General features: G+C 38.0%; 1 protein-coding gene across 3 annotated transcripts; it reads right to left on the bottom strand.

Annotated features, from left to right (window-relative positions):
- Positions 1-27,508, bottom strand: VEGFD (vascular endothelial growth factor D). Of its 3 annotated transcripts, none has more exons than XM_088144913.1 (7): positions 26,627-27,504; positions 12,268-12,466; positions 8,631-8,821; positions 6,031-6,179; positions 5,348-5,445; positions 3,613-3,808; positions 1-1,106 (listed from the first exon to the last, which is right to left on the bottom strand). In XM_088144913.1, exons 1-7 carry the CDS (start codon positions 26,708-26,710, stop codon positions 980-982), a joined length of 1,044 nt encoding a protein of 347 aa, XP_088001039.1. In that variant the 5' UTR covers positions 26,711-27,504; the 3' UTR covers positions 1-979. The 3 variants fall into 3 exon arrangements, with proteins under 3 accessions (XP_088001039.1, XP_088001040.1, XP_088001041.1); XM_088144914.1 differs by having other exon boundaries at positions 8,631-8,815; XM_088144915.1 differs by lacking the exon at positions 3,613-3,808 and having other exon boundaries at positions 26,627-27,508.
- Positions 27,509-27,573: the final 65 nt, after the last annotated feature.

Raw genomic sequence — 27,573 nt, 5'->3', positions numbered from 1 at the left:
GATAAGGAGTCTTGACCCAAGCAATGAACTGACCAAAGTACCTTATGCAGTCCAAATAACTTTCCTTCTGCTTTTATAAGGTCACAAGGTGCTCCTAGCTGCTGCTGTTCAGGGTAGACAGAATCTTATAGCCCCCATGAGAAAGAAGTAGAGAAAGAGATACCCATATAATTTAAGGAGAATTCATAACAATGAGAACCAGAAAAGGGAATTACAATGCTGATTTCTACACATTCGCTAATTTTATATTTGTAAAATCAATTAATCCATAGAAAATGTCAAAGTTCATGACCCAACTTTCATCTCCATGCTTTGACTGCACACTCAAAGTTTGTATGAATTGTTCATAGTTAAATGGCAACCACATGTTGTACGTTCTTTAACACTGGGAGGAAAATCCAATTGTTAGCTAATAAGTTTTCTTTGGAATTCATGTATAGAGAATGGCAGAGGTTTACTTTAGAAATGTCACATGTTACATAAATGTCATTGTTCCTTTTATTTTCCTATATTCAACACATCAGGTAGCAATTCTACAATAATTGCTTCAAATCACAAAACTAAGGTGGACAGTAGATCAAGTGATTCAGTGTTGAACCTATTAAGGATCCAAATTTTGAAAGATCTGTACATAATTGCTCTAAGGAATATGCTCATTATATACGTAGACTGATGGTTTAGAACATATTTCTACATTTTTAGGCTTCAGGATGATTACTGTCCTTTTTTACATCCATTTTACTTTTCATGCAACAGCAGCTATAAATGTAAAACAACAATAATTTGTTTCAGCCAAAATTTGAGGCTACAGACAGCAATATCCTTGCAAATCCACTTTTCATCCTATTAACAAATGCAGACTGGATTTAATCAGTCAAGTCTTCCATATCCATGATTATTTTTACAATTTCTTAGCCAGTGGTAGGCAATTACTTTTGCAAAGTAGCGTGGTGCTTGTTTTAAGAGATAAAACGTTCAGTTATGGAATGTCTTTGCTCTGGAATCCATGAGGACTTCTCCCTCCCTTCGGGCAGCGACACTGCCTTGAACATATTGGCCGAGCAGTTGCACACAGCTTGTCATGAAATGGGCATCTATCTTCACAACTGTTGAAGAGAAAAAAATAGAGATGGTAGGCAAACTGTTCATTCTGAGCTGGAAAAATTAAAAGATGAGATCTACTGGTAACATTTGCTTACAATTCTGAAGACAGATAAATAAGATCCTTTTCTATTTTGAATCATAAATGTTCACAGTTTGTGTTCATGACTGTTTTCGTCTGCAAGTGAGATATATATGGAAACTGGTCTTGTAAATGCTTCAATCTGTCTTTTAAAGACAGCCCCCACCCCCATACATAGACACAGACACATGCAAAGGTAAGTTCTACAAGTTTCAAAACATAGTGTTATACCTACATGAGTTATACTACAGGTTTGGCTTGGATCCATGATATCCAAATGCTGTTTATATGAACTTGCCCGCTCAGAAAATAATTAGGTTGAGATAAAGGAGAAAACTGCATATTCAGTATTCGGAAGTTTCATGTTGGATGAGGGATATGTTCATTTTGGCCTTCTCTTTTGCCCTCCTTGGCTTGGCTATGTTTTTTTGGGAGGAGTTTTTTTTTAGAAACTCTTAAGAATGCATTTGTCAAACAGAACTTGTTGCAAAATAACAAACATTTGTGATCTTATTCTGAGTACTAAGCTTAACAGAGCATAAGAACTAAATAAGTCTTTTCACGCAAAAATCCAATCCTTACTTCCCCCACTCTGCTAGACTCTTGATCTACTGAAAATCATCCCAAAATCTTTAAGTAAAATCTATGACATGATGAACAGGAAAATCACAAATTGTAAAAGACTGCTAGGCCAAACTTAATTCTGCAAAACTTTGTTGATTTACAATATAAATGCATGTTCAATCATTCTCAAGATCAGAGAGATATCCAGCATGAGTCCGTGCAAACATTTTTGTCATTAATAGAATAAGTATTAAGTGGAATAGATAAATCCTCAGCCATATCACCTTGCATAAATTCTTATATTAAACCAATTTCAGAGAAGGGCAATTGCAGGCAACCCAAGCTAAAAGTATAAAAACCAAAATTGATTAATTAGAAAATGTCATCCTTGAACATGAACACAATGCTACTTTTTAGCAGAGGGTTGTCTCCTTCTGAAAATGTAGTTGACTTACCTTGCAAATTCCGCAAAAAGAAAGTCTACTCAATTCAGGGATGTAAGAAGAAATTTGGACTCCAAGCAAACCCCTCAGATGAGCCTCAGTGGTAAGTGAGCTCAGGTGCTGAAATCCCAGTCCAAGCCCAGTTGAGGGCAGGCAGGAGGAAGGAAGAGGAAGGCCACACAGCTGCTTCTCCTTTGCCACCACAGCAACAGCAGAACAGGAGCCTGTGGGAGTTTCCCCTCAACTCCTCAGTCACCTTTCCACCTGCTCAACTGTTAAGGTAAATTACTTCCCCCCTTCCACTCAAAAGAAATCCCTCTCAGCCACTTGGAAGTCTTGCTCTTTACACCACTGTACGCTGGTGGCTTACAGCCACTTGAAAGCATCACCCAGCTGTCATTGAAGTGATGCAAAGCCGGTTCTTATTACTGTTATTCTGATACAATGCCGGTTGGATAGAAAGTTGCTCCTGGGGAAAAAACCATGTTTGGACTGCAAAAATCCATATGACGCCCGATAGCAAAAGAGTTAGGCTTTCCATATTTCTTTGCTGCCATTTAGCGGTCTCCAAGATTTCTGCAGCCCAGATATAGCATGCCTACTCCTCCCTCTTTCTTTTACAAGCCGGAAGCACAGAAACAGAAAGAGGAAGAAAGTGTGATGGAATGGAATTATGAAGGCCAGGCTCAGGGAGATAAACAGTTTGGGAAGATTGATGTCAGGCCTAGCCCAAGGAACTCCAAGAAACAATGCAGATTCAGTCCAGCTATATTTATTAGCTACAACCTCTAGCAAGAATCTTCCCAGACTGAAACCCCAGCTTCCAAAGTCAGCCAGCCACAACAGTGTGAATTCCTCAGGGAGGTGCCAGTCTCATCCTCTTGTTCCTCCCACGCTCTTCTGGCGAGCTAAGAAAATGTTTATCTCTCTGAGCCTGGCCTTCATAATTCCATTCCATCACAGAAAGCAACCAGTAGTGACCACAGGGAAGTTGCCAGGGTTTCCCAGGCTTCACTATCGGCACAGCTGACTCAGCAACTCTTCCCTTGCTTGTGCCCTCCTTCCTTAAGAGTTGTTCTTCCTCTATATCATCTCTTGGAACCCCCACACTTGGACAACCATGTCTGGACACCAAAAATCAATGCAATTGCCAGACTCTCAACTCTGCGCCACATAGTAGATTTCTACAACCCAGATATTGTTGGTAGTCTACCCACACAATCAGGTTTTTTGACAGCATATTGCAAGGGGAAGCCTGGTTGGGTCTTGGTGCCTATAGGCCCATGCCTTTGTATATTTATATCACTGACTCAACCTCCATTCATACCTTTAGTATGAATATAACTTGGATGGAACAATTAACCAAGAGCACCAGTGTGGATTGAGCAAACTGTTCTGTATTCAAAGCCAAAAACAGCTTACCTGCATGTTTTTTCATTAAATGTCTTATGTTTCTGAGAACAGCTTTCCTGGTTCTCAGTGCACAAGTAACAGCTGCAGTTTTCTTTGTTCTGAAATAAATTGCCAGTGCATTTCCATTTACAGAAGCACTCACAGTTTTCTTCATCGAAGTCCATATTTGGTGCACACATAGCAAGTTCAGCAAGTGGAGGGAGTCCTGGCACAAAATACACATTTTGCAGAAAAGAGAGGCAGATTTATATACTCATCCCTTGTTCCCTGAAAGTGTTTTTTTAAATGTTGGCAGATCATCATTTTGCTAAAGGTCACAGAAATAGGGTGCAATTCCAAGACATTACCCTACAGATTTAGAACAGTTGGACTGAATCTGTAAAAAGCAGTCCTAAATTCCTAGGAATTTGAAGTGCTATCAACATCTAGCTAGGATTGTAGAATGCATGTTTTTAAAAGTTCATGTTATTATTCTAGCAGAAATGAATCAGGATTCTGTGTAGATTCAGATTATATTTGTTAAAGATCATATCTTCCAATTTATAATAGAATTCAGAGATATAATTTACCAGTGGGTATACCCACAGAATGTTTGAGCACAACAGCCTGATAATATCTCTCAGGATATACTGTTGAAATTAAGGCCAAAAAACCATGTTAAACTCCAAGCTTGTTCTATTCATCTTGATAATTAATTGCAGTCACAATGATGTGCTGAGATAGAAACACAATTAGCCTAAACCATTGTTTTGAACAGAAATCATATGCCTCATCACAGAGAAAGAGCTCTTGAAATTTCTCGAAATGTTTAACGGAAGTTTATTCATTATATAGATAATCATCAACATTATTCCAAACCTTGCTAGAAATGGTTTGCAGGGCAAATTTTATGCTGTGATTAGAGGTAGCCCTCGAGCTAAACATCCACCAGTTTCAGTTGTATTCTCATTTTAAGTGATCAGGTTCATGTTTTTCTCTCTTAATATAAATGTTGAAATAGATATGCAAGGAAGATTAAACAATACTACATTTATGCTTATCAGAGGGATTTAGAATGAAATGAAAAATTGTTTTCCTTGAAACAAAATACACCGACTACTTTCACCACTGAAATATGAAAAGCAATATCTGGGTACTTCCAAATCAGCTTTTCTCAAACTGGTGCCCTCCAGATGTGTTCCATTACGATACCCATATTACACTTCCCTCATTACAATTCCACTCAGCAAGGAACTACCACTGACATTGAAAATGATAGAAGTTGTAATCTAACATATCCAGAAGCACCAGTTTGGGGGGAAAGCTTTACAGATGGATAGCTCCTGTACTGCTTATAAAAATGCATCACATTGCAGTGCGGTTTTTCCTCCTATTTTGGTGGTAAATAAAATGCTGGAAAAAGTGATACAAAATACAGGAGGCTTGCATAAGGAAGGGAACATTTGGACCTTCCTCTAATATTCAATGTACAAGCAGGTCAGTTATGCTGTAGGAGTGTTGTCTGAAGGAATATAATAATCAGATTGTAATTTTCCATACAGTAACCTGGGGAAAAGTTGCATTGAATGGCAAGACACTTACTTCTGAATAGATATGCCTTGATTATTCTGTTGAGATTTATACTTAATGAATATAGCAGACTGATATGTATTTATATTTAGAAATATTTATAATAAGCCAAAATCACAATGGACTATAGTTAATAACTGGGGGGGGGCTTTTTATATAATGGAATTATATGTACCTTCCCTTCTGTCAGGATGATCTTTGTCTATTACACATTCACATTTCTCACTGTCCCATGTCCATCCGCCATGACACAGCTTATTTAAATAGGGGCAACTAAAAGAAAACAGAATGCAAATTAAATATTTTAAGGTCATACAGTATTGACAAAGTTGCTCAAATTGAAATGTAAACATGTCCTTCAAAAATCAGTTCAGCAGACAATTTCATAGGTTGGCTGGGCATCTCCTGTATTCAGACACAATTCTGAAATGTGCCTAACTTTAAAACATGCACAGAAAAACTCATTAGCATCAAAGGAACAATTCCAAGAATTATGCCTGCTACATCATCAAACCAAGGCTTCAAAGTATACTCCAACTGCTTGCTGTTTCTTAATTTACCACAGATGCTTCTGTTCATTTTTATTTTTTAGCTAACTTAGTAAATATTAAAAGATGCCATAGTAAGTAAAAACTGCTGTTAAAAGAAGTGTGGTTCTTGTATAGGTAACCCATATTACATTGTTTTTCCAAGCAGTCATTAGACCATTCTTTATAATGTTGAAAACCACATGCTTTTTCATATATTACTAATCACTGAACAAAATTTATAATTTCTGGACAATCTCAGAAATGCTTCCTGGTTATCTGTTGTTAACAAAATAGAGACATAAAGATAAAGTAAGAGAGACTATCTTACCGAACTTCCTCTGGATATTGGATAGATCTTCGTATGACAGTATATATTTGGCGCTGAAGGTCTGTGGAACATTTACAACCAGTGTGATTTGCAATTTTGACCTGAATTGGGTCAGGCACATTTGTAATAGGTACTGAAATTTCAAAAAGCTGGAAAATAGTGAAAAATTGAACTATAGTTATTCTTTTTTATTACTAATACTATCATTGATTTTATAACTTTTCCTCAAACAAAAGGGAAAATTGCTTTTTATGTTTAAAAACTTTATGAGCATCCTTTTCTAATACACTCATATGAATTATTCATTCATTCATTTATTGTCTGATTTATACCCTCATGGTTCTGGCAAGCCAACAGTACAAAAATGAATAGTATTAAGTAACAACAGTACATATCCTTTAGCGATGGTGAAGTCTGCATTCCCATAGGGAAATGAGTTCCACAATACTGATGTGGCCACTGAAAAAAAAAACTGGCCTGGTTATTTCTATCTAGGCTTCCTTCCTTATAGATCCCTGGAGGATGAATGAAGCTCCTGGTTGGTAACATGTAATGGGAAAGTTGTTCCTTTAGGTAAGCAGAACCTGAGCTTAAAGGGAAGTAGCGTGAATTTGGTTTGGAAGTCATCAGAAGCCATTACAACTCAGCAATGGCAGGTGTCACATGTTCCCAGGGAGAAACACTAGGCATAAGCTGGACCTATTGCAGTTTCTGGGTTTCCTTCAACATAAAGCACAGTATAATAATCTGGTTGGAGGATAAGCAGTGCATGGATCACAGAAGAGTGATTATCACTGTCCAAGAGGAGAAAAGTTGGTAGATCCAGCATGGATGAAGGAACTTGCTTCTTCCCAGCACACTCACATGAGCACTCAGGGGACAGCAGAGGGTTGAGAAGTATCCTGAGACTATAAATCTGCTCTTTCATCAGAGAATATTACTCCATCCAGAGCAGATAAAATCCTGTCCAATCAGATAGATTTATTGCCAATACCAAGCCTTCAGTACTGTCTGGATTTAGTTGTAGTTTGTTATGGCTCATCCAGATTGCAATCTAGTTCAAACAGGAGCTGATCACAGAAACCAACACACCTAACCACAATGGAAGAAAACACAGTGGAAACGTAAATGAAAGTTATGACAAAGACAGTAACTCTTTGGTATGTCTTCAATTGTTTGGAGACATTTACTTCTCCATCCATCTTACAAACTTTGTTTTCTCTAACAGGAAATAATGAATGTAGACCACAGTTATGTGAACACTGAATATGGCCTTAGTTCTAAATGGCTAAGTGACTTTGAACATGTAACTACCTATCCATTAACTTAAACTGTGAAATAATAGTGACAACAACAATGACTAACAACTCAGGGTTCTAGTGGTGGCATGCCATACAGAAAATGATAATTAGCCTGCAAATTTTAAAATGAATGAAAATAGCTGTGAATTGTAACCTATCTGGTACATTATTGTCCATTTTTAGACTGAAGGAAGAAAATGTAGATGTAGCAGAATTCTTTGAGCTTTAGTTGCAATCCCCTTCATGAAGGGATCCACTTGATGTTACTTCCCAGGACACCATGGGTGAAGTCCTGTATACTTCTTAAACTCCTACTAAAATCTTGTAAATGTCTGAGTTCTTGTGCAAGATGTCATGTGTTTCCATGATTGGAGGTCTGGAGTACCTCTTGGGGATTTTACCAAGAGTCCTGACACCTACAGAAGCCACACCTATAGATATCACCCTCAGAGATCCTACATTCAATTCTTAGTATGTTCAGATAGATACCATGGACTGTGTGTTAACTTGACATGACATTAAATCAGGGGTTATAAATATGCACTTATTTATATATGTATACCCACATGCAAGCACTATTATCACAGATTCTTGCCTCTTTCCCTCTCTATCACCCTAGTAGTCTATCGCATTAGCAGCAAGAAACTAGTGAACTGAACTGACCTCCTGAAAGTAGCGGGTTAGCTGATAATAGGGACTATATTGCTTCCTACTATTAATGAAAGTAGGAAACCAAGGATCTCTTTCTTGTTGGGCACCCAATTGTGTGGATCAGTTGGCCAGTATGGAAAGCGAACTGTTGTCCCTTTGATCCTAAGAATTGGTGCTCTCCCCTCATAACTATTGCTTTCTATGTACCTTTTAGAATAAGTTTAGGAATAAGCTACATTTTGGGTTCCACTAACTGCATTGGTTGCTGAAACCATGTACACCTGTACCTTCACTAATACACACACAAACACACATATGCCCTGAGCACAATTGACAGAAGCACTGAAGGGAAGGTAGCCTATTCCTCTTCTTTCCAGAGATCTTGCTCCAGTTCATTGGCCACCATAAACCATTGACTCACAATAGGATTGCTGGGGGTGGGGGGAGGAAGAAGGACCTACGAAGAGTAATTTATTTCTGAATAGACATGCATAAGCAGAGATTGATTTGTTCTTGTTAAAGCAGTGTCATTGTACTGTAGAAAAGTGATTGGTTGATTATATGCCATCAAGTCGTTTTCGACTTCTAGCAACCACATAGATAGATAAAATACATTGATACATAGAAAAGTAGAGATGACCTAAATACCATTTTGGAGACATAAGATGTGCTAGTGTTCATGCAGCTCAAACTTTCTTCATTGCAACATCCTCCACATCGGTATACATTCACACAAGGAGGCTTGAAGAATTTATTGGTAGCTGCTCCCAGCTCTTTGGCAACTTCGACGCAGGTCTCCCTTGGCACACACTGAGTCCTTTGCCATTCCTCATCTATAACTGGAAAATACAACCAGTTTTAAAAGCAGGAATAATTATAACTAGATCAATCAGCAGAGTATGCAAATTCTTCAAAAGAGAGGCTTTACAACATACAGGGTACTTTTCTTCTTATCAACGGCATCATTTGCTAAGCTTAGGCAAAAGTTTCCAAAGTTAATTCTGGCTGTCCCCCCATGCTTCCCATCCCAAAGGGACTGGGAATGCACATGCAAGTGGGGCAGTCAGAAGCAGCAGCTTACAAAATAGCTACACCAGCCTGGCAAAAGCACTTTGGCTGCATTACTGATTCAAAAAGAGGGGCTTCCTCTGCACCTCCCCACAGATCATTTGCCTTGCAGCCTCAACAACATAAGAATGGCACCTCATTATGATGTCACTGCACAAAGGAGATCACGGTGGGAAGCAAAGACTATGGCTGACATTGTAAAGTGCCTCTTCCAAAGGATTTGCGTAGCCCTATTAATCAGTGCATATCAATATGCTTCTGGGCCAGTTAGAGCTGGGAAAGATGATGCAGCACTTTGACAGGGCGTAAATATATGGAGGTGGGGTGGGATTTGCAATAAAATGGCACAATGCATAATGCTCCACTCAGGGCTCAGGCAAGTACTCCTTTCTAGAATACACAAACCAATAAATAATAGTTCCATGGCCACTGTGCTATTCTAAGACCTACTGACTCCATAACGAGGGATGCTCACTCCTAAATAGCAGAAACAGAAAGAAAGGTTACCATCAACACAGTTTTTGCCAATTGATCGATTCCCCACCCCCACCCCCACCCCCCTTGATCTTATCTCTGCTCTGCTCCATGCCTTCTCCATCGCTGACATCTTTCTATGGAACAGTATTATCCTGATATCCAAATAGCCCCCTGTCAGCCTTTTGAGGTAGTCCAGACTAGAAACCAATATCATGAGTACTAACACTACCTTACAGTAACAGAACCTTGCAAGTCTGAAAGCACATCTCCCCCCCCCCGCCCCCCGCCACCACCTTGCCTTTATTTTCCAGGGAACTAGGGAGGGTCCCTGCAGAGATGCTCTTCCATGTCCCCATTCCTTCTGTAGGCTGAGATGGTTCTTATCTGACCATTGCCCTGGCTGTGGCTCTTCCTCCTCCTGTCTCTCAAGAATAATCCCACAGGCCATTACATCTCCTTCCTCCGGGTTTTTAGAAAGTTCATCAAAACCTGGCTATTTCATCAGGCCTTGGGAGCTGGAATAGAATGACTTGCTGTCTCTAGAATTAGCTGTCTTTTGTTTGGCGATTATTGAAAGAACTAAATTCCTGGTGCTATCTGCTGTGCTATACTGTTATTTTTTTTTATGAATTACAGTGGTTGCTAGTGTGTTGTAATGTGGCCTGTATTTTTATAAGCCAGCTTAAAACAGTTGGGATCAAAGTCGGCTTTGACTGCAGTGGCTTATACACCCTGTAAATAAATAAGTAAAATATTAACTGTTACAGTGGACCCTGTGAGACCCAGCTTAGAGTGGATGTGCAAATCCATCCTCATGTCACCACTGGCAATTCCATGGAGGTATAACTGAACTCACAATTTGGCAGCTTTGTATGATTACACTTGTCAACCATTTGTCATGAGATGCAGGTGGCACTGACAATTTGGCAGGTTGGTAGTAGGGAGAAGAAAAATCTATGGTCTATTTAGCTGAAATCTGCAGACCAAGAGTTTTCATTTTCTACTTGTAGATCGTCAAATGACTATTATTAGAAAGGCCCTTTGAAACGATGCCAGTCTCCAGCCATTAGCATTCTTTTTTGTTCTACTCTCTATTTCTTTATTTGCAAGAACAGGCAACTTCTGCCCAGTAATGTTCAAACTAGCGAGGTGTTTTCTACCAGGACGCACCTAATAAAAAGAAGAATTTAAACATGTTTTTGTTTTGAGCTTGTCTGTTTCTGGACTGCTGATACAGTAAACTCTCTCTTTTTGATGCTGCTGTTTGCACATTTTTCAGATGGTGACTCCTAGAAATTGTTGAATGTTTACATGTCTTTCCTCTTTCAAAAATGCCTATTTAAAGCAGCTGATATTTGGAATGAGCAAAGAATTCTGTGGCACATGTTGGTCCTTGTACAGATATGCTTCTAAAGGGATTTTTAGTTAAAAAAGACCTTGTTTTCCCTCTCTAACAGATATTGTTCATTTGTTAAAAGGTGTGGAAAAGCAATAGAAAAAATGAAAAAAGTTAAAAGTTGAGGACTCCTTGTTTGAGAGAGGGTAGTTGCACGAGGAAATCTCATCTAGAAACGCTCAACATCTCAATGAAAAACCAATTGTCAAGCTACACACTGCAGATGCAAAAATATATTTTATATTTAAAACTCCTATGTTAACAAAACTTTAATGTAATAATTTTTCTGTATAGGAATCTGCAAAATTAGTGTTTTAATTATGGAACACATGCATATTGCATATACTATAGAATTCCCAAGGTTGCACTCCCAACAACGGTTTCTTCCATCCCATTGTTAAGAAAATATGATTTCTTCCCTGTGAATAAGCTCAATAATTGCACAATGATTGCTTAAAATATTTTTAGAAGCACAATGTCCTAGAACTCCATTATTCTAAAACAGAGCACCAGCATATTGTAAGTAACAACTCAGTAAGAGAGACACAAATCCAAGCACGTGTAATTCTGATACAAAAATGATATCATCATCATCACCATCATCATCATCATCATCATCATCATCATCATCATCATCATCATCATCCCCCAGTGAGGGATTAACCAGTTCTTGTTTGCAGGCAAATGTGATTTTTTTTTTCCCCTGCAAGAAATACCATTTGCCTGCAAGCAAGAACTGGTGGGACCACAAAACAGACAAAGTAATAGAAAATGAAGAAGATAACGTTCTCTGGGACTTCAGAATTCAAACAGTCAAGCACCTGCCACACAACATTCCAGACGTAACAATTGTTGATAAGAAAGACAAAAAAGTCTGGATAGTGGACATTGCTATACCTGGAGACAGCAGAATAGAAGAGAAAGAACTGGAGAAAATAACAAAATATAAAGACCTGCAAATAGAAGTAGAACGACTGTGGCAAAAGAAAGCAAAGATAGTACCAATAGTTATAGCTGCCTTAGGTGCAATCCCAAAACATCTGGATTACCACTTGAACAGCATCGGCATTGACAAAATCACCATCAGTCAATTGCAAAAGGCAGCTTTACTTGGAACAGCTTACATCCTGCATCGATACCTTTAACACCATCAAACAACATCTGCCTATCCCAGGTCCTTGGGAAGGACACGCTAGGTGGATAAAAAGGCCAAATCCAGTCCAAACATCTGGCTGACTGTGCAAACAACAACAATAACAGATACACTGCTTTATATATCTGATGAACATGAGAAACAGTCTGATATATTCTGTAGAAGATTAATTTTGGAAACTTTGCACCTACTTTTGAGCATCTCAATATCATAGAAAGCAGCTGCAAATCTTGTGGAACGATGTGAGACAGATCTGGAATCCAAAGTAGACAAGCTCTTGAGTTTTAATCGGCATTTCCACAGTTTCCAGTCCTCTGAGTGGGTAATCCGAAGGAGCTCTTCCAGACTGGCAGCCTTCCTGAGCTGCTGTTCTGACCACTCCACTGTTCTCTGCAAGGATGGATACAAACATTAAGGGCTTAACTAGAACGTCAGTTCAAGAGATTGTAATTTTGCTGACTGTACCAGTTGGATACAGGTTCTACTAGATTAGTTTCTCTACTAAAATAAACTTCTTTGGGATAAAATGGGGTGCTCATTTTGCTTCTAGAAAACTTTATAAAAATATGAAGAATGAACAGTGCTTTGGGCCACTAAAATTTGCCACTCCTATGGCAGCAAAAATATGAGCTGACGTCACACACGGGAATACTAGCCTATTTTGCTGGCTATTAACTTAGCCATGATATAAAGGGAAGAGCAGAAAGCCTGTTTGGTGCAGTGGTTAAGGCATAGGTTAGAAACCGGGAGACAGTGAATTCTAGTCCCACCTTAGGCACAAAGCCAGCTGGATGACCTTGGGCCAGTCTCTCTCTCTCAGCCCCAGGAAGGAGGCAAGGGCAAACCAGTTCTGAAATCTTGCCAAGAAAATTTCAGGGACTTGTCCAGGCAGTCACCATGAGTCAAAAACTGACTTAAAGGCATAAAAAAAAAAAAAAAAAGGAAGAGCAAGTTTTGCAAGTGAAAAAGATTTATGGGTTATTTTTATTTCCATGAATATCTTGTGCTATCTCAGTGTTCAACTGAAGGTTAGAATACAGCACTAAAAGAGAGGCAGCTCCTTTAAAATGTATGATATCAACAAATTAGACTTTTGTGCTCCAAACCTTATATATTTTACATACTTAAAAAGTATAAACCCAACATTATGTAGCACTGTTAACATGATTTGCTTTAGCGCACTTTGTACGTTATGTTAACAGGTTCGTTAAAAGCAAGCATTTCTCAGAAGGTAGATGGTTACAATAGGCAGGTTTGTCACTGTGTCTTACACAGACAAAAACCTTGTACTTTGGAATGTGAGAATGAATTATATTTCCAGAAATTGGAATTATATTCTCCAAAACCACCTGTCTAACTGTAATATAAGGGGTTTGTTGTGTTGGCAGCTGAAATCAGTGGGAAACAAAATGGCTGCATGAAAAGGCAGGGGATCATCTGCTAGAACTCAAATAATTTATAATGAATAAAACAGAGCCTTTGACTGCCAACATTTTCTGACAAAGGACAGTAAAAGACCTTTATTCCATCCTATAATAGCCTGAAGAAAACAAGTAAGTATAGGGACAAATCAAGTAGATTTGAATGAGGGGAGAATGGGTGGGTGGGGGAATAGTTCTTTCATCATAGAAAAGTATGTAAAAAAAAAAGAACTATACCCAGAAAATATCTGCAGTTACATAAAAAGTCCCAAAAGCTAATGGACAAACATTTACAGTGCAAATTCCAATTTGCACCACTTTGGTAATTTTGTATTGTGAGAAGGAAATCAAATTCTTCCCCCCCACCCCATGTCAAAGCTTCCCATTTGTCTCACCTGACCATTGTCTATCTTAAACAGCAATCAAAGCATATGGCTAAATTATAGTAAGAATGGGCTCACCTAAAAAGATTAAGATGCAACAGAAAAAATCAAGAGTCCTCCACCCTAGCCCAAAATTAAATAACTAAAGACCTGGCAGGAAGGGCCAACATTCCTTAAACCCAAAAATTGAATCATAAAAAGATTTCTTCCCAAAGAGATCTACATCCCAATTAGACAAAACCAGATAAGGAAAACACAGGAAATCCCAGCTCAATAGAGTGCCTGACCTTAGAACACTCCCTTCTAAGACCTAGCCAATTACACCCTCACTGGAATGCCCCCTCCCTTGGAATCCCAGCCAATCAGCTTTTCTAAGAAATCCTAGAGAGCGGGTTTCCCTTAGCACCTTTTAAGGATCTTCCCCATAAAAGGGATTCCTCCTTCAAGCAACCGCCTGTGTGTTTATTCCCAGCTTGGAGAGGAACCTCGTAAGCTTTCTTTATAACAGTATACTGTTCACCACTATGTCAACCTTATTTTCCCCCTCCACTGTCTAATCACAAGCAATCAGAAGTGAGACAACAAGCATAATTAAGTTAAGGTATCACATACTGTAGTGCACCAAACCATAAACTAGCTAATGACCTTGTAGCTTAGTTTGTGCAGATCAAATCAATGTACCTAGTTTATTGTTCAGTGTATTATATAAACTCAGATAACGAAATTAATTGAGGGACACATGGTTAAGTTCATCATATGTAAGTGTTAAATGCAAACGTGGCCTAAGTAATGATGTCACTGAAGATGAAGCAGCAGGCCAGATGTGTGAGACCGCAGCACAAGCTGGATAAGAAGTATGATTCACACACTGTCTCAGCACAACAGCAGTCCAGCTTGTCAAGCAGCGGGGACACATCCTCTCCCTGTACCACCACTGCACAATGTCTAAATATTTTCCGTCTTTTAAACCTTCCTGAAAATCTGCTGAAAGAGAATTTGTTTTGGGGGACTAAAATGTCCCTGAAAAATCACCATTCCATCTGGTTTTGCTTTAATCCAAACTCTTTCCCTGAAGCAATCTCTTTTGGACATGTAGAAAGAGAGAACAGACACATTCACCTTTATAAACAGTATATATACTCTGCAGTGTAATGGGGATGAATGTATATGCATAAACATATATGCATATGTTTAGCACAACATCCAGGATTAGAGAGTTTGCATCTGTGCTCAAGCCATGCATGGAAATAGAGCTCCATAAAGACAACTGCTGTGAGTAAACTTTGCATTAAATATATTTTAAATAGTATCAACTTCAAATCCTTATGTGCAAAACGCTTACTTTTAACATGTCAAAACTCTCAGTATGCAGCCCTATATTGAGTACTAGAAGTGATTCAGCCATCCAGAAATTCATTCCAGCTTTTTTTTTTTTTTTCATTTCAGCAAGCCAGATTTAAATGAAGGGGAAACATTCTTTGGTTTTGAGGCTGTTGAACAATTGGGAGTCAGAAAGCCTTGCTGATCTACTTAAAATCACCCAGAGGACCAGCAAGTCATGCAAATATATCTTTTGCCTACTTAGTCATTAAGAGGAATGGCTGTAATTCAGCATATCTTTATGTTCTTGTCTGCCCAAGTAACATTTCCTCAGCATTACCTTAAAAGAATGCCCAAATAACTCATTCTACCTTTAAGAATTTCTGCCCATCCCCTTACATATTCTCAAAACTGTATTCCTTAACACATGCATTTTATTTCATGGTTCACTATTGCAAAATACCCTACATGGAATTGTCCTTGAAGACCACTCAGAAGCTTCAACTGGTCCAGAGTGCAGTGGCACAAGCAGTAATGGGCTTGCCTTGGCAAGCCCATGTGACACCTCTGCACTGGTTGCCAGCATGCTTCTGGGTACAATTCAAAGTGGTGGATATTTCTCATAAAGTTCTATATGACATAGGGCCTGGCTATTTGTGGGACCATCTGTCTTCATGGTTTCTGCCCATTTGATATGATCTGGAAGAGTGGGCACTCTCTGATTAAACAGTGTCATCTTTGTAGTATTGCCTGCCCTCTGGAATGAAGTCCCCTGAGATCTGTATGGCTCCCAGTCAGATGACTTTCTGGGAAGCGTTAAAGACCTGGCTATTCACTCAGGCATTAAGGACTCCCCTGTTTTTAATGTTGTATTGCTTTGTTGTTGGATTGCCATCTTAGGTAGTTATTTTTGTACTGTTTGGGTTAATTTTCTGCATTTTTTTTAATGTTGTGAGTTGTCCAGAGTCAGTTGGAGTCAAGTGGCATCCAAATTGAATGAATGAATGAATGAATGAATGAATGAATGAATGAATGAATGAATGAATGAATGAATTGCAACTCAGAAGGCTTTTTAATGCACAATACTGAATATCCATTCTGGATCTTAACTTAAAAAGAATCATTTTATTACATTAAGATCCAGAAGGAATATGTTGATGTTACAGCCCTGTATGACCTACATTCCACAGCCAGTGCAGAAGGTCCAAGAATATCATGATTGTGGCATAAACTACTTTTCTCAAAATATCTCCTGGGAATGGTAGTCAGCTTTTCCTATCTGCTGTTTTCAGATGCTGTTTTCAGATGCTGTTTTCACTCTGAAAATCAAGGCTACACATGCATTCAGTGATTATTCCATAATTGTCTGCAGGGAAGAAAAAATGTGATAGGTAGGTAGGTAGGTAGGTCGGTCGGTCGGTCGGTCGGTCTTGTTTCAAGGAACACAATCAGGTGAATATGGAAGCTGTCCCATTTGGTCCAGAGAGCACTCTGTGAAGTAAACTAAGCTGAGAGGTGGTGACTGAATATCACTGTTAGGAAATTATTTAAATACAGGTTTTCCAAAGCAAAGTCTTATGCTATATAATCCTGTCCATCTGCTCCCCTAATAGAGTTTTACACTGAGGAAGGATGAAGATAATTTTTTGATTACCAAGACAGAGGTACTGAATGTTTCTCCTCCAACCAAAGGTCCTCTACAAGCTCCAAAAAACCATAGTAGGGTGTATTATTTCAACTGAACATGTCAAGGGAACATATGCAACTCTTTCTTTCACATTTATACATGTTTAATTGTGAACATATTTATTCAAGTTTGTATCACTAGTTGGACTTCACTTTTTGGTATGTCCTTGTGGACTATCCCTGGTTTTGTAAAAGTTAGCTGTGCTTTGGAATAAGGCAGAAACTCTGAATTTTTTTTTTTTATATAGAATAAGAGCCATGCCTTAGAGAAGTTCTGTTGGCAGTCCTGGTTCCCTAACATGGTGCCTCTGGGCATAAGTCCATAGACACATCTCTTGGTGTCACCAGTGGTGGCTTTGGGAGTGGGCAAGTTGGCAAATGTTCAGGATCTCACACTTGAAATGGTGGCACAATTTGAAATAATTTCAGTAAATAAAAGAAAAAAAAACTTGAAAAGACAATGAAGTCTTCATCATGAAGGTATTGTTGAAGAACAGAATTTAACTCAGTTTTGCTTCTGTTTATGATTTATGATACCTGTATTTTCATCACTGCAACATCGGTTGAAAAATATTAAATCAGATATATCAGCCTGATGACAGTCTCATCCAGGGCTCAAAACTCTTAAATCACTGCTTGTTGACCATCAAGCCCTCTGATTTTTAAAATGAAATGATAAATTATTTTAATTTTAAATGAAAAGCTGGTGTGCTGCAAAGAAAACATCACCACTTTACAGCATAACCTTTTTTTGGACTTACATGAAAGAGTCTTCACTTGTAGAAAGAAAAAGTAAAGTTAATTGGAGTAATAATAAAAAGAGGAATACTAATCTCTGATCCACAAAATCATATCAAAGAGGATCATAGTAAAATATACTTACTGTATACAAGTTCTTATAAAACTGTTAAGTGTTTACATGACTAAGCCAATCATGAGTCAGAGTGTGCATAAACGGACAATATGTTTTGTTTCAAATCTGCCACATGCTACACAGCTTTTTGTATACATCCATTAAGCTGTTCCGGATGGGCTGCAGTTTGGCAGAATCAACTCCCAGAACGTTGTTTTTTCCAAGTTTTGGCTAAAACAAAATCTGGAGGGGTCATATGAGGTGAGTAGGACTAGGCCATTGCACTTTGCTCCCCTCTCGCCTTCTCTTCCTCCTCCATATGGTTTGCCTGTCAATCTTCCCAGCAGTGTCCTTTCTCTTACTTTTAATAGTTGCTGCCTTGCCTCCCTTCCCTCTGCCTCCCCAGCAAAACTCCTTTTCCTGTCTCCCCTTCTCTGCCCCCTCTCTGCTTCTTCTCCTCTACATAGCCTGTGCATCTGGCACCTTTTTCTGACACTTCTTAGTTGCTGTGCACCACTGCTGTTGGTGAACTTAGCTTTTTCCTCTTCCGTCCATAAATCACTTCTGCCCAGCATCCATGTGTTTCAGTCTGGACATGGACTACCCAAAATTGATAGTTCTGTGTATGGAATGGTTCATGCATGGAACATTTTGCACATCTCTCTACACAAATATTGCACCACTTAACATCTGTGTTAAGTCCAAAAGCAGGGGAAGTTACATTTTATGGATATATATATACCATACAGTTTCCTCCTTAAAATCTTTTTCTGAAAGCCCAGCTTCACATTTAACCTTCTCTGAAAGTTCCACCATCACATTTAGCCTTCACATTTATTCTGAAAGTTCCACCTTCACATTTAATCTTCTCAATAATCAGGATTTTACATTCTGTACCATATGATTCTATGTATCTTCAGGATCACCCTCTCCTTGTAGAACTGTTTTGTGCAGTACACCTGTGGGAATGTTAACCTCCACATGTATGGGATCTTGACAACAATGTTTTTGTATGATGGCTCTGAACTTGTGGAACAGTCTCTACTGAGAGGCCTGGCTGATATTCTGAATTTTTCCATTGGGCCTTTGAGATATAATGATATTGCTGCTTTTTTCAAAAATTGGTATTTTATTAGAAGCCATGCCTTGGGGTTCCAGATCTGGACAAGAAAACATCTGGGCTACCACTAAATGACAACAAATACTTAAATATTTCTGTCTCTTTTTGCTCTGATCATCTGAATTTTTGCAATCCTTATCTGGTAGACCAAACCATCAAATTTTGAGAAACATTGTAAACACTGTTTCTAAAACATGGATATTTATTACTCTTCTCTCTTTGGTTACAGACTCAAATCTGAATGGAGCTGAATGGCTTTCTGATTGGAGAGATGAGCTGAGAAATCTGAAGGTTGCTGTTGTTGTATCTGGATCTCCATAGTGAGAATCAAGAAAGAAGGCAAAATTCTAATTTAATACATATTTATATAATGTATGAAAAATATTTATCTCTTGCCTGTGAGTCAAATTGTTAAAAATTTAAAAATAATTTAACAAACATTAATAAAGGATATAAAAGTAATAAAGTAGCCTCTAGTAGTAGTCAAATGCTTGTGATCAAATGCTTCTTTTTGCAAATCAATAAGAATTTGAGTTAAGATGTATGTAATATGTAATGTTAGTTAGTCATTATGTGCTTAATTTTGTTCTGTTATTTTAGAATGTGTGGCCAGCCAAAATCCTGAAATTAGTTGACTGTGTTTCAGAGTTGCTGAAAAACAATAGTACTCTAGGAGGGTGTATAGGATCAGTTGGCAGAAACACCTTGAGCGTCACATTTTTTGGGGGAAAAAATAACACTGCTTATTATATGGATGTTAGTCATAATGAATCATCAGAAATAACGGTGTGAGCAGAAACCAGTATGTTTACTGACAGCGTGGCTTCTTTACTGTTTCCTAACTCTAAAAAAAAAAAAAGGAATATTCATCACATATATCATAACTGAGATCATTTGCAGCATGCTTGGACTCCTGTATTGCTTGTTTCCAATTAACTGATCAGTTGGCAAATGAAAAGAGGATTACAGCTGTGGACAACATCTACTTGATCTTGGCTAATTTCAAAAAAGCTAAGGAAGACTGGGCCTAGTTGGTACTTTACAAAGAACTTACCAGGAAATTCCAGACTGTAAGCTAGAGTGGAGACTTGAAAAAATATCTTGGAAGAAGGCAATGGCAAACAACTGCTGAACTACTGCCAGCAAAACAATAAACAATATGGTTACTAGCCCGGATTGGCCTGGCTATTAATTGGCTTTTTAAAAAAGCTGTTTAGACAGCCTGTTAAAGCAGGTGGCAGATACACTGCTTTTTTTCTGTAGTGGCAGACAAAATGGATGCACCTGACCACCCCTGAGACCTGTGGCTGTTTCTCACAACATGTACCCCTTCAGAGGAGTTGAACACTTTGCATTATCCTTAGTCAACAGGGTGAAGGGCGACTGTAGGTACCAAGTTGAACAAGGCTTGTACCAGCAAAGGCAGGCAAAATTCCTTATTTTGCTGCGTAGAAATCTAATTTTAATACAACCCCCCCCCCTTATTCTCCTTTCTTTTTTCCCCCCTTTCTGTTAAATTTTCTATTGTTTTCCCCATATTCCTTTCAGGAAACATGAATCTGGTAGCCTGGTATGCTATTTTAAAGATCTGGCATTCTTCCTCCAAATCCCATTCCAATGCAGTTTGAAAAAACTGGTGCTTATTTACCTCCACATAAGTGAAATTACAGATATTACAATGACTGGGCAGGTGTTCCACTATTTGTAATTCCAGTGTTTAATCATTGTAGTTGGGATATGCAAAAACGTCTGTGATCCAAATGTTCCAAGCTTGTAACCACCATTCAGAATTTTCCAAACTTAATACAAAAGTTCCAGTATTCTGAAGTTCTACCTTGAGCATTGAACAAAGAGGCCACCTCTACTTTGTATCAGGTACTCTCTTGGCTTTTAAATTAGTCCAATCCATGGAGATGGAACAGACTCAGCCCAGAAAACAGCATGCACAACCTGAATATTTGTTCCCATTAATCAGGAGAGCAAGGAGTTAGGCAGGGGTGAGACAGTAATTTAAGCATCTCTTCAGAAATGGAGAACTACTGTGGTGTTAAGGAAAAAAAATGCTGCCTCCAGCTTTTTTTTTTTAAGATTTTTTTTTATGCCACCTTTATTATTTTTATAAATAATTCAATTTATATATATAGTACCTAACACCTAATATTCCCTTCCTCTTCACAACAACAACCCTGTGAGGTGTGTTGGGCTGAGAGAGAGTGACTGGCTCAAAGTCTCCCAGCCGGCTTTCGTGCCTAAGGTGAGATTTAGAATTCAGTCTCCTGCTTTCTAGCCTGGTGCCTTAACCACTAGGCCAAACCAGCTATGAGTTTGGTAAATTGACTTTGCTTTTTCTATGAGGGGGTTAGAATTCATGGGTTATATTGTAAGGTTATTGGCCCTGTGCATTCTGTACAGTATGTGCTATTTATTTATTAATTTATATATAAATAAATAAAACATTAAAACTGATTATCATGTAATTAATATTATATTATCAGTAAGAATATCAATAATGTAAATTTAAACTTCCAAGGACTCTGGGTGGTTTACAAGTTAAAAAAAAAAAAATTAAAAATAAAAACAAAAAAAGAAATACAAAGATAGAGAAGAATAAAGGAGTAAAAGATCGCAAAACTGGACAGGAACAAAAAAAGAAACAGACCCACACAGCCCAAAGGTTGGGTTGGCAAATGTGTAACCCACGATGCGTGTATATTACTGGCATTAATTAGCCTTTGAATTTTCATCTGCAAATGTGAAATGCAAATTCATGACGAATGAAAAAGGTATGCATTGCGCAATGAATGTGTATTTTGAATACTATGCTGTTGCTGTTGAGCTTTATTGTTGCAAATGTAAAACATTATATAGATGTAATTGTTTAGTCTTGAAGGCACAGAAGTGTATTTATTACAATCATCCATACGTAGAGTATCAGATAGCAATGGAATGGTTGTGACCTGCTTCTCTCGCTCTGTCTCTCCCTCTCCCTCTCTCCCTCCTTCCCTCTCTCTCATGATAACAATAGCCTGGAAAGGTGAGGGTGAAAAGAGTTCAGCTGAGCAGGTACTGTGGTGACTGTTAACTGTTAACTGTGGTTAACTGTTAACTGCCCGCTCCCTCTCTTCAGAGATCTCTTGCCTGGAACAGTTGGTGGCAATAACCCTGGAAGGGGACTCAGGCTGAAAAGGTGTTTGGGGTGGCTGCATTTTTTTCAACATGGCCTACGTTGGAGTGAATCCCCTGTGACTGCCCTTGGCTAGGTTCAGTTCTATGATGGTTTGTGCAGGCAGCAAACAGCTCCGCTGTTTGTTATGGTAATGTTAAAAATATTTTTTTTAAGAATTATAAACTTATGTTCTTAACACAGATCAGTGGTTTTCAAGCTTGGCAACTTTAAGATATGTGAACTTTAACTCCCAGAATTCCCCAGCCAGCATCTTCAAGTTACCAAGTTTGAAAAACGCTGATGTAGATGGATTATCAGAAGCACTAGGTATGAATTAGGCAAGCTACTGTTGTAGCCTTAGAATTAAGACAAAAAACCAACCAATCAACCAACCAAATAGGAAGGAATGACCTTGCTCCAAATTCCCTTTATTCTCTATGGTGGAACATTCAAACCATTTGGGAGTCTTTGCTCCAGTGGCATACAAGGGACCCAAAATATTCTGACAGAACAGTCTGGCTATTTTGTTCTGAGCTTCAAATAAAAAGAATGGGGATACTGTGTGTTTTCTACACCCTTAAAATCTTGCATTTACATTTATATCAATGTATTTATACTGCTCAGATGTAGCTTATCCTCAAAATAGCTTCTAACGGAATATGAATATGCCTTTCAATACAAGGTGAAAGGTAAGGAAGAAAAATAGGTCAGCAAGCAGGTAAGTTTTTCTAAGTACGCCAACCTGAGTATCCCCAACTAAGCCAAAATAAATTAGCCCATCTTTATTTAGGAGAGAGGTTTCAGAAAAGCAAACAACAGATGTCATTTGTTTCTAACAAGTATCTGAGTTCTCAACTATTTCTTGCATTAGTAATCGGTCCTCAGCAAACTCACCATAGAATTATAATTCGGTACTACATTGTTTCACAGAGATGAACATGTAGTGCCAACAGCCGCACAAGGAGCTTATTTGCTTCATCAAAAACTCTTTGTGCATAGAAAGTAAACAGACCAAGGAGAAACTGGTCTGTCTTTCCTCACATATAACCAGACACAAGGAATGTACGTAAACAAGCAATCTGACACAAATATCCAAGCTAGAAACTTGTAACGGATCACCCTAAACATTCTGACTTGCTCTCAAATGTCCAGAGTTCTATTTTTTATTATTTATTTTTTTGTAGTCCTTAAGTCTCCATTATAAAATTAGCCAAATTCTTCCCATGAACCAAGCAAACCTGGAAGCTATGTATTACAGCTGCTGGTAAGACATTTGATCTGAAGTAAACAAAACTGACACAATCCAAGGAAAGAGCTTATTTGCTCTTTCAGTTGAGAAGATTGCTTCTGCTACGTATGCTTTTTTTTATTACAGCAATTAACCCTTTACAATACATTGAAATAAGTTTTGAAATTATCTCACAAATAATTTCCTAAAATGACTGATTTCATTGCACAGAAGGCTCTGTAGCTAATGGAAAGAACTCTCTGCACCGTGAAATCCTAGATCAGTTCTCAATAATTTTTCCTCAGAGCCCATGTGGAAGGGCCGAAAATCACTAAAGCCAGCCATTCACAAAATGATGGAGGGTACTGATGAAGCCAGAAGAGAATATCACTGAAAGAAATATACCCTAATTTCATGAAGGGAGTATTGAGAAAAATAATGCATTCCTTATTATTAATAATTATGAATCTTCTGATCTTTCTCTTTCAACATGCCTTCATGTTATTTGCCAAGTTACACTCATTATCATCCAATGAGGCACAAGTAGCAGAAGGGAAGTTATGAATCTTGCCTCAAGTTATACTGAAAAGCCAGTAGTAGATGTAGACATACTGGTGTAGAAGCTTTGGCACAGATACGTTCCCTTCAGGTGTCAGGAAACCTGTTACCAATTCTAAAACACAATGCATAAGCAGCTTTTGGTGGTACTGATAATCAGATATAGTGGAATTTGATGCCAGACTTCTGAAGACTGAAGAGCAAGTCCCTATAGTAATAAGCAGTAAAACCATCTTAGATTCCAATCACTTCTCTGTATCAGATACTGATTGTGCTATTAGCTTTCATAAGACATGGGAACTGACAGAAAATCAAAACGAAAAGAAAAGAAAACCTCTATAGTTTTTCTCCTCTATCTGGTGCGTGTCCCACAATCTAAGAAGCCCATGGTGAAGAAGCGTTTGGGACATAATCAATGTCCTCAAGGGCCAGAGGGTTGGCTGGATCCATAAGACCAGTGTTGTCCAAACTTGGCCACTTTAAGAGGAGTGGACTTCAACTCCCAGAATTCCCCAGCCAGCATGGCTGGCTGGGGAATTCTGGGAGTTGAAGTCCACTCCTCTTAAAGTGGCCATGTTTGGACAACACTGCATAAGACTATGTAGAACTATGAACGTGACACATCATAACCTATTGGATTTGCACATTGTCAATGGAAAATACACTTCAGTTTGCTATTTTTTCATACCGCTCTCTCCTGCTGTAACTTGCAACTGGCAGGCTGGGAGTCAACTTTTCCAATAGAAAAAAGGCATGAGACGTGTGCAGATGTGTGCTCTTCCCAAAGAGGTGCAGCAGCAGAAAAACACCATAAAATTTCTGAGTTTTTGCCACTGTCAATGTAAAAAGCCTACTTGTTATGAAAACAAGTGAGTCTATTAAAAACAAAACAAAAACTCTCCATGTAGCTGAATATACAATAGAAGTGACTATCCGTTCATTTTTTTTTTTAAGTACAGCATTCAGTACTTCATATACATTAAAACCAGCCTCATCTTCCAATGGTTTTCCTTCCACAGTTCAGGATGAAAAAGCATCACAATAAACATTACATTGGTGTATATTCAGCTGTTGTAGAGAAAGGATTGTTTGAGAGAGAAGAGAGAGAGCAAGTTTAGGAGGAGAGTGAAAAATGGAAATGGGCAGAAGTGGCTTCCAGTGACAGCTTGGAGAAGATGGAGCACAAGAAATATACTGCCAGTTTCATCATCATCATCATCATCCATAAGAGATGACAGCCTGATTGGCAGTGCTTTGCATGTAAGCCATCATCTTTATACCAGTTTGATTTCTGCAAAAACTGCAAGAGTTGTGCTGATGAACTGTTTCCCAGTCATAATGTCAGTCATTTGATCCTACTTTCCTTTCTTTTGTCCCATCTTGTATTATGAAGAAATGGAAATAATACAGATATTTATTTGCAAACTCAGAATACCAAAGTAATCTTGAAATTCCAGAACTGGGTTTCAGCTACTTTGTAGAGATTTGGCTTCATATCATATAACCACAATTCATTCAAATTAGAGTGGTTGGCATATACAGATGGCACATCAATTAATTTTACAAATGGAGTACCTTATTTTAAAGGCAATTAATTTTAATCCATTCAATTTTCTTTTGTTCCAGCCATTTGGAGATGAGACATCTTGCTAAACAGTGATTTATAGTTGAGTTTTTCTACTGTAAATATGACTGAATCATTACCCCCTCCCCAAAACCTTCCCATTACTATTTTAATTAAAGTTAAGTTATTGCAAGCATTCCAAGACAATCTTTACTTTCTACTTAATGGATTGACAAATTTGAGAACATTTTGATTTAGCTTTTCAGAAATGATAAAAATCTCTTTAGAAGGGAAGAACGTTCACTATCCCAAAATCTCTAATACTAAGAGAAGCTGGTAATAGGAAGAGCAATTGTTAGATATGGAATTGGTGGTACAGTATTTACAAACCCAATTCTTTGCAGAATGTACGAGTATAAAAACAGATGAGTGACATATGAGACAACAGACCTACATTAACATGTAGTATGTTAATCCCATTATCAAAAAAAAATATTCCATTGCATGGGTCTCCCCAAGAGGGTTTTTCTCATCTGTCATGCTGAAATAAAATGACAGATGATTTAGCATAATTCAATATTCATGAATGAAGGAGCCTTCAATTTACAAAGAGGACAGAGACACAAAAGCAAATCCCACTGGAAAATAGATTTTGCTGATTTCTAGGGCTACTAGATCTAAACTGCAAAAATCCAGACAACTAGTATGTAGCAGCAAAGAACTAGAGCTTTCTGTATCTCTTTCCTGCTACCTACTGGCAGTCTGGATTATTGTAGCCCAGAACTGGCAGCTTTACTCATTTTCCTTACGCACATCTTAAATTCTGCCAGTCTTTTGGGGGAAAAAAATTAAAAGGATTGTAAGAGCTTGCAGGGGAAATCAGAAAAACCAATCTTCACTTGGGGGATGCCCACTTCAGTAAAGCTGACTTAGGATCGTAGTCAGTAAACGTAAATAGCCCAAAGAAAAAGTGTGCAACAACCACAAACATTTCTTAATTAAAATGTTATATTCAACTAACAAGCAAAGTTTACCAAAAACACTTAAGTCTTCTTTCTTTCAAAAGCATAGTTTTTCATTGGTAAATCATTAACTTTTGCTAAATTATTCCCATTATTTCTTCTGCTTGATTAAATATAAAGAACCAAAAAAGCTATTAGTATAGTCCTATTTGTTTAGATAGAAAACCCTATGCTGTCTCAAAACACATAGGCACTTCAGTGCAGATTTAGAACATTAAAACCCACCTACCTTTACAGATCCATGTTCAAACCCTTGCATCAAATGTAGAAAAAACACCATTAATGTGTTTACAGTTATCCACAGCTTGCACATCCTTGAGTTTAATAACCACTCTTTGCTTGCTTCCAGGTTGATATCATACAACTGGACCAGAAATTGTTTCAAAATACATATTCTATGAACTTTTTTTTCTTACAAAAACACACAATCCAAATTTGCATCCCCTTCGGCTGTAAAGTTGAAAAACATAACATGGGAAGTAAACAAACAAGAATGGTACTAGCAGAAACCAACGTGGTTGAGTCCAATTCTCTTAAATCATGTGATTTCTAAGTTTCCAGTGAAACTTTTTACAATTAAAAAAAATACAAAATATTTTTAAAAAAATATTTTCAGACAGTAGCAAATATAGGCTGCAAATATTAGCTCACAAAGTTAATCCATCTCCCACTCAGAGACAAGAAAACATTCAGTATTCATTTGTGGTTCAGGAAAGGTTAAAATCTTGCTGCTCCATGCCACAGCTTCTTCTTAAGACGGTGGTGCAAGAGCCAATGTTCTGAGCTAGAGAGAGCTGTAATTCAACTCTGTATTTAAACTTTTTTTTCACAGGCTTCATAAAAGCCTGCAGGAGCATGTGTCTTAAATCTGATACAGACACTGGCAGAGAACACAGTCACAATTTTGCTCTTATTCCATTTTACACTACCAATGGTGCAGACTTGCTAAATTAATTGAAGCAAAGCATGATACTCTTATATAAAAATAATTACCTGAAATGTGAACTTTCAGCATGTAATTGGTGCCCTTCCAGGACCCACCTCCAAACATATATCTTTATATTTTGTTTGTTACAAGACATCTCTAAGAACTTACTTATATATTGAGAGCATTTTTACCAAACCAGACTGTGAGGCTGCACAATAAAAATTAATATACTTTTTATTGGAAAGAAA

Source organism: Python bivittatus, unplaced genomic scaffold, assembly GCF_059951505.1.
Source record: "Python bivittatus isolate LINGU-HERP-01145 unplaced genomic scaffold, Pbiv_v1 ctg000350_np1212, whole genome shotgun sequence".
In the NCBI taxonomy this organism is placed as follows: domain Eukaryota; kingdom Metazoa; phylum Chordata; class Lepidosauria; order Squamata; family Pythonidae; genus Python; species Python bivittatus.
The sequence above is the reverse complement of the archived record's forward strand: the minus strand, read 5'-3'. Positions and strand labels throughout refer to the sequence as shown.